This window comes from Uranotaenia lowii, chromosome 2 (genome assembly GCF_029784155.1).
Source record: "Uranotaenia lowii strain MFRU-FL chromosome 2, ASM2978415v1, whole genome shotgun sequence".
Classification (NCBI taxonomy): Eukaryota; Metazoa; Arthropoda; class Insecta; order Diptera; family Culicidae; genus Uranotaenia; species Uranotaenia lowii.
The window spans coordinates 3,137,980-3,146,288 of NC_073692.1; the positions used below are offsets into that span (position 1 = coordinate 3,137,980).

General features: G+C 36.2%; 1 protein-coding gene across 1 annotated transcript; it reads right to left on the reverse strand.

Annotated features, from left to right (window-relative positions):
• Positions 1-240: 240 nt before the first annotated feature.
• LOC129745668 (uncharacterized) lies at positions 241-7,579 on the reverse strand. Its single transcript, XM_055738930.1, has 3 exons — positions 7,272-7,579; positions 7,028-7,180; positions 241-5,551 (listed from the first exon to the last, which is right to left on the reverse strand). The coding sequence occupies exons 1-3, from the start codon at positions 7,443-7,445 to the stop codon at positions 1,091-1,093; spliced, it is 4,788 nt and encodes a 1,595-aa protein (XP_055594905.1). The 5' UTR covers positions 7,446-7,579; the 3' UTR covers positions 241-1,090.
• Between the last annotated feature and the right edge of the window lie 730 nt (positions 7,580-8,309).

Sequence of the window (8,309 nt, forward strand, 5' to 3'; positions counted from 1 at the left end):
TATCCTGGAAGGCCAAAAGTGAACCACTGACATGACTCTTGAAATAATTGTTTCATAAGAAGTAATCTACCATCGACATAGCAAAAAAAAGTTTGCTGCCAAAAATTGATATAAACCTTGTTCGAATTTTAACAACATTTTAATCAACATCGTTGAAATAACAACTAAGTATCCATCATTTTCGTTAACGAACCCGAATACAGTGTAGGAATGTCATCGATATCTTTTAAAGGCATCTACTTTACTGTCTAGTTATGATTGTTTTATTAAAGTTTATCTTTTACACTGCACTACTTTTTTTCATTTTGCTGGCAATGTCGATTTCACTCGTTCAAATATGTTGTTTTAAATGCCACATAAGAGTCCCATTAGTACAGATCAACTCAAACCTGCGAGTAGGATAGTCACATGGATATATTTTTAAATATTTTTTACATGACAAAAAAATCTGTTCAAGAATTCTATGTTTTGAGTTACATTTCATTGCAAGTTTCATTTCAGGATGAACAGAAATACTAGAAAATAATTGAAAGTTGGCAGTTTCATGAACACAGATGTATAGATAGTGCTGAATAGTTATTCATTCTAACTCACAATAACAAATTATTGAGAGCATTAGAAAATCCAAAGGATAAATAACCTCAAATGAACGTGAAAAATCTTGAAGTCATTAAATAGCGTGAATAATTTGGATTTGAACTATTTTGGAAAAGTTGAAAGTGCATTGAGAAAAAAATATTTCTAATATTTTCAACTACTGTATACTGTATACCTGTTCTGTTCCTGAAAGCATAAAAACAAATTATTTCGATTATTAGAGTTCTGGACTAATTTATGTTTACATTCATCTGAGGTACAAATCCAGCTTTAGGTGATAAATATTGTAGTGTTTAAATGATTTAAAAACGTTTTCTTTCGTTCAACTATTAAACTCACATCTGAAAGCATCAAAGATACACACTATTTTCTGATATCTGATACATCATGATATTGCCAAATTAATATTCAACTCTTCCGGAAAGAAATGATTTCGTTTTCCAAGAAAATAAGATACTTTTTAGGTTTAAAATTGGAAACTTGAATGTCCGATTTACGACTGCTCATTACTTCCTCCAATTTGAAGTGGCAGATCTTGTTCTAGTTCTAACATGCTGTCATCTCCTAAAATATCATTATTCCTATTAATATTACTCATTGGCAAATCAGCGGTCGGTTCCAGCGACTGTTGTTCTGCTATTGGTACTATCTCATGCATTAGTTCCCGTTCGATATTCAGATTCAATTTATCTGATTGTAGTCTACTGCTTTCGGCGGGTTGACCATAACTCGATGGTGCAGGACATTTTAGCTGATCAGATATCTCCTCTAACTTATTGTTCAGCAAACTATCTAAATCTTCTTCCGGAATAGCATCACTTTGTTTACAATCTGTTTTCGGCGTTGGATCGCTGTCGTGTGAAATTTCCACGTCTTTTTTCAGAAATGTTTCAAGTACGTCAAAATCAGCCTGACATGAAATATCTGGTGGGAGTTGTTCGACAGCTATTTCTTTAGTCGTATTAACTAGAATAGTGCTACTACTACATGGCTCATTTTGCGATGAATCGACATCTTGCGTGGCTTGTGTTTTGTCAGGCCTGAGATTTATGTTTTCTGATTGCATTGGATGTTCTATCTCACTGTTTTTTTCTGATACTCTGATATTTCCTTTGAGTTGAAATTTCAGTTCATCTTCGTCCACAGGTTTTTCAAGCTGGAGTACATTCAATTGACTTTGCGACTCGTCATAATAATTTTCGCTAGGAGCATCTGAAATGGGTGACGTTGAATTTTCCGGATGATTTTCGCTTATATTTTCTGACTGTAAGTTTGGTTGTGAATGTTCTTGCCAACCACCCTCTGTCACGTCCAACTTTTCAACGTTATGTTTCACTTGTACTTGTACTTGATCTTTCTCAATCATTTGATTTGATGTTGATTCCAGGACGTTGTCGTCTTGCAATGATTCATGTTTTTCGAGCGCCTTCTCATGCCCTTTGTCATCATTTACCTCAACATTGTGAAACGTCATGTTTTCAGACATTCTATTTCCTAATTTATCGTCATCCTTTGCAGCACTATATACTTGTTTTGGGCATTCTGAATTGTTTGTATTGGCTTCTATTTTATCCGTAGTTTCGTCCGTATTTTTATCTTCTCTGCAGGTTTTTGTCCCTTCTGAGTTATCTGGAAATTCACTTAGATCGTCGGAGTTTTCTCGAGCACCTTGTTCAACAGGTAGTTCTCCGTCCATCTGGATAAGTTCTCCATTTGGATTTCCATTCTCTGATAATTTTTCATCAGGAGGTGAATTAGATAGTTCACGTTCGGCTTCTGCCACTTCAGGTACAGATGCTTCCCGTTCCTCATTTACTGTTGTTAGTTCTCTCTGGTCATGAATTTGTTGAGTTGAAACTTCTTTTTCTGAAATTGATTCTCCGGTTTCTAACTCAACATGCGTGTCTATTTTTTTTTCATACCCAAGTTCTTCTTCAGCATCGTTTTTAATTATTTGTTTTATATCTGCTACTGGTTCCTCTATTTCTTGTTTGATTGATACCAAGAAGACTTTGTTTTGTGATTCTTTCGTTGATGGTTCGATTCCTGATGCTATTGATGCAACTTGCGTAATAATTGGAATATTTGAATGTTCTTTAACTACTCCAGGGCTTCCCGGACATGAAGGTTCTTTCGAAGACGTCGATGTCGTGGCTACATTGCCAACCACATTTGTGATGACTGGTAAAGGAGAAGGGTTCTGTGCAGGGCCTGCCATTACAGATGTTTCTGATTTCTGGGCGTTCTTAGCTGCGGCTTCTGCAGCCATTCGTTGTTTAAGCAACGCAAATGGATTAATTTTACCTTTTGATTTCTTTTTTTTCTCAGAGTTTTTGGAGTTTGCCTCTGAAGTTACAGGAGCAACGGAAATAGCTGACTCTGTTTTTTCCTGTTTGATTCGAACTCCATCGAAAGCAATAACATCTGATGATGTTTCTGCTGGTCGCGATTTTTTGCGAGAAGGAACTATCATTACCACATCATCATCATCATCATCATTGTTTACATCTTGGGAATCAATTGGTATTGATCTCTTCTCGATCGGGTCAATTGGCTCCTGTTTGATTTTTAAACCAGCAGGGAGCTGAGTAATAACTTGTTCTTGACGGTCATACTCAGGATCTAACTTTTCTTCTTTGATTTTGATAGAAAGAACGCTTGGTTTTTTATATAAACGTTGTGAATCCGATTCAACAGATTCAGTTTGTTGAACGGAATTATCAGAACTTTCGCACGTTGGTTCTACAGCCAGTAAGCCTTTTTCCTTTTTGATTTTTAGTATCAATGTTGGTTTGGGCGAATCTTGAATGGTTTCTCTTGACGATCCGACCGCAAGCACAGGCGAATATGCAGAAGTACGTGATTCTGGCCGTTTTCGTTTACCTGATCTTACCGTTGATGTTTCATCATCTAAATTAGGTTCTTTCTTGATGTTTGCAGCTAGGTTGACATCAAACAGAGATTCTTTATCCGCAATTTTTGTTCTGTTCGGTGGTTCTTCAACTGGCTGTGGTTCTTCGACTGGCTGTGGTTCTTCAATTTCCTGTTTTATTGGCATTGGGAAATCATCTTCTTCCTCCTCTTCCTCTTCTTCTGCTTCTTGTTCCTGGTTCATAGAAGCATTTGTTTGTTTCTGTCCATCATCGTCACCGTTATTATCGACATCGTCATCGTTTTGAAATCCAGAGTAATCATCTGCAGGTGACGCATCGAACTCTTCTGCTTCTTCACCATTCTCTGGCATCCCTTGTAGCTGGGATGGCTCGGTATCGATCTCACTGCATTCTTGTTTGAAAGTTGTCTTCGGTAGTACCAATACTGGCTGTTTACCAGAACAGAACGCAAGTTGTTGACTCAACGACATTTCTCCCACCTCTAAAGCAATAGCTTCTGCTTGACGTTCTTCATCCGTTCGATCGTCCACCGGAGTCGGCGTTTCTTGAAGCGGAGGAGGGGTTTCTGTAATATCCGTATCTTCTTTGTTAATATCTTCCTCTGAGCGTTTTCCTTTACTCTTATCTTTCTTTTTCTTCTTTTCCTTCTTTTTTGCCTTAGCTTCTGAAATGCTAGCAATGGCCTGTGTAACAGAGGTTAGAAGATTGTTAATGGTTGCAATATCAGTGTCTTTGTCAAGTTTGGATCCCGTATCTAACAACGAATTAATTTTCGCCGTCACCAATCTTGGTTCTTGTTTTGAGGCGTTATTTGCGGGCGTATCAATTTTAGCTGCAGATGTCGGCAGCTTTCTCGTCGATTTCTTTTTAGAGTGTGAAGTTTGCTGTGGATGAGATGATTCGGGAGCCTGTTGTAGAGCAAGTTCTAGTGGTGGCGGGAAAGGAATTTCACGTTCTTCTTTCGGCAATTCCGGTTCAACCGGAGCGCTTCGTCGTGTTCTTCGGTCTTGAGGAACAGTCGATACAGGAGCTGCATTCGAAGCATGCTCACTGGCATCGATTGGTTCCTCTTTCGGAATGATAACAGGTTCCGGTGGTGGTAGGGTTCCGGTGCAGTACATAATATAATGACGAGTCAGAATTTGCCTTTTGACAAAGTATTTGCTGCACTTTGGACACTTTGTTTTAGGTTTGAGAAAACAGCTATGCCATTCATAGAGATTTTGAGTTTTAAATTTTTTGTGACACGAGCGACACTGAACATCGGGCAGCAGAGTTGGTGGCCTACCACGTGCTGTTCTGCCACATGAATTCAAAGTCATGTGTTTGACTAGTGCAATATTTTTATCATACTTTCGTTTGCATTTGAAACAAGTGTAAACTGTTCGGGTCAATTGATGCCAGAGATTGTGATCTTTGAATTCAAGAATAGTATCGAAGGTTTCTCTACACGATCCGCAACCATATTTACGTACTGAGGGTGTATGCTTTTGGCCTAAATGAGTATCTAGCTCAACTTGGGATTTAAATTCATCCGTACAGAAAGAACATGGATGCTCAAATTTAATTTTCTTAGGCGGAGGAACAGCTAAATCCTTAGTACTGGAAGGTTTTTCTAACTCTTTCGCAGGAGACGGTTCTTTGCGCTTTGACCGAGTACTTTTAGGTTCAGTTGGAATTTCTTCGATTTTTTCCATGAAAGTGACTTTGTTCTTTGAATGTTTATCCGGTTTTTCACTTTGTGAAGGTTTAAGTTTTGTTTTCTCCTGTTTTTGTTGTTCTTGTTGTTGCTGCATTTGTTTGAGACGCTCTTTTTTAGTCAAAGCCTTCACTGGCGTAGAGGGAACCGGTTCATCCTTCACAAGCTCTACTGATGCTTTAACTCTTGTGACAGGAACTGGAGAGGGAGATGGAGATGGGGGACCACGCTTCTTGCGACCTTTCTTGCTGGGACTCGTAGCTGCAATATTACTCGTACTGGGCAGTTCCTTTTTATCTTCTTCCTCTTTTACCTCCACTTTTGCTTTGTCATCCGGTTTCGATTCTACACCGAACATTATCTGGCAAATATAAATATGAAAATAATAGGTACATGTTATGTAATAATCATTCTTGTCTTCTTTGAGATAGCCTCTTAAAAATCAGTTAGTAGGCGCAGGACAACAAATAAATTAAATTGACCGTATGCATAATATATCCTGTATGTTATTGTTCTTTATAGATTTGACGTCAACCAATCAATAAAAAATCATAGTTAGGGTCAAGGAAATTATCATAAGTCGAAATTCCAGAAAAAAAACTTGAAAATAGCAACCCTCCTCAACAAAAGCGTTTTCCCGAAAATACAGTTGCAAGCTGCTGTTTTTTTTAAATAGAAATATTCGCAGCCAGATTCAAATACTGAAAAAATTGCTCGGCTTCTTGAAAACATAAAGTGGTGTTTAAAAAATAAGTTTATAGCAATACAGGCACGATTGTAAATAATTTTCTGTTGGTATCTACGTGCAGAAAATTTGAAACTTACTCTTTACATAACGGGCATTTTAAATTTTACAAAGCCTTCAAAAATTCGTTCTCAACAATTATTATGCGTTAGAGATTTTTGAATTTAACGAATTCCTTCATTATGGACTTCACTAAACTAATCACTCTTTATCTGAGTGCATTATAAAACTTTTGGAAATTCCATCAATTGAAATAAGATATCATAAGCTAGAACTTTCATGTAATTTGTGAATAACATAATGCAACAAACTTATCTTTTTCGAAACATTAAGAATTTAAGAGCTTATTAAGACTAATTGGATGGCGTTGAATCGAAATATCCAATTCTCTTAATTTTCCCGCTTGTTTTTGAGATTCTAAAGGCTAAGCTATGAAAATAATTAAAAAATTTGTAAGAAATTTTCACACCATTATGGCAAAATTGTAGAAAAAACAATGATACAGAAGTTTTAATTCTGCAATCAAATTTTTCAAGGACTGCGAGTAATTTTTATTTCTGTAACCGAATATTCTTTTTATTATTCTTCCCTGTTAAAAACGGGAATTCCACGAAATTTTCAAAAAAAATCAATTCAAAAAATTTTTTAAACATTTTTGAAGCATAAGCAAAACATTTCACCATGTTCAACAAATTGTAAAGTTTATTAAAATCTTCAATATAAAATTTTTAACTTATAGTTATAACTTCTCTACTGTATTTTGTACCTAGATGTTATTTTATTTTTTAAAGCATTGCATTACTGAAACCAGAATACATAGGCAGTATCTAATTCCTTGACTGAATGAAAAAAAATATAAATTGATTCAAAGTCAGTTTTTGTTTTCCATACAGGTTTTTTAGTTTATCTGTTTTCAATGATTAATTCTACTCCGAACTGATTAGTATCAAATCTTCCAGAAGCCATATTATCAAAACTGAAGGTGATAGACAAAATCTTCCAAAATCAGTCTATAAAACAGGAGCACCAAAAAAATATTTGAAAATAATTGGTTTGAAAAAAAATTGCTATGTTTTTGTGCATTTTTCTTACCAATTTTTTAGACGGCTCCACTAAATTCAAGTTCAAAATCGTTCTTGTTTGCAAATTCGTAGCTGCGCACATCAATCGATATTCGTAGAAGTCGTTGATCTTGTCGACGCATAAGGAGCAAACATTTTGAGGCATTTTGTCGTCCTTAGTGACCTGTTAATTCAAGAGAAAACATCATTTCCATTAATAAACAAATTCGTATAAATTTGATGGTGACAATAGAAATTAAAATTTACACCCATACCTGTATACCAACACATTCCTCGATTTTTTTCGCTAACGACGCTTCGTCGTCCTCGCCTACTATGATGGTTTCGTTTTCATCGACGATAGGAATCTTGTTTGGATTATCCACACCGCACAACCGACAGATTTTGTAGATCCGCTTGTGTAAAATATTAATTGCAAAACGTTCCATGATGATTCGGGATACGTTTTTTACCGGCAAAACTTGTTTCCTTTAGCTTTTTCACGAGTAAAAATCGATTTTTATGTTGCACTCACGAGTCGTAGCTCAATTTGCTTCCATGTTTTTTTGGCTTTAACTTTTTTCTGAAAGTTTGATGCCTGTGTACCATACTCACTGAGTGTATCGGACGAGCGTTGAAAATGTCAAATCCAACCCATACTCCCAAAAGTTTCTGCAAGACTTGCTTGAAAGTAGACAGTTAGGGCTCAGAATCGCTGCCCATGCATGAGAGTTTGGGTGATGATTTACCATGAGTGTAAGTGGGATGCAGCTAATCTCAACTTTTGACAGTTCTTAAAGAGAGAATTCTCTCTTTAAAGAATAAATTCTAGCGTAACATTTAAAAAGGGCGAAACTGCCAAATGTAAACAAATCGAGTTAACGGTCATTCCGGATGCACGCGGTTGCACTTTACCTATTAAACGTTGTTTCATTTTAAAATTACTTAAAACTTTCAAAAAATTGATAAAATTAAATAGGGCGAAACTTCCTGTTGATGCAAAACAAAAACGGCCGATCAATTGGGCGAAAATTGCAAGCGTAACTGGAATCGAAAACAATAAAAGGGCGAAACTCGAAAATCTCTGAAATTAAGCGAAAAAAGGTAAAGTTCTTGATAACCATCGAACAATAAGGGAATATTATGCACATTTTTTAATGTTGTTGAACAAAAAGTGGTCGATTTTTTAAATAGGATTTGAATAGGTGTTCCGAATTTTCAAACGCGTTTTTCTCGTTTCGAGCAAACTGCTAGTTTCGCCCTTTTGAAATGTTACGCTTGAATTGTCGTTTCCATCCATCGCCTATTGAGAT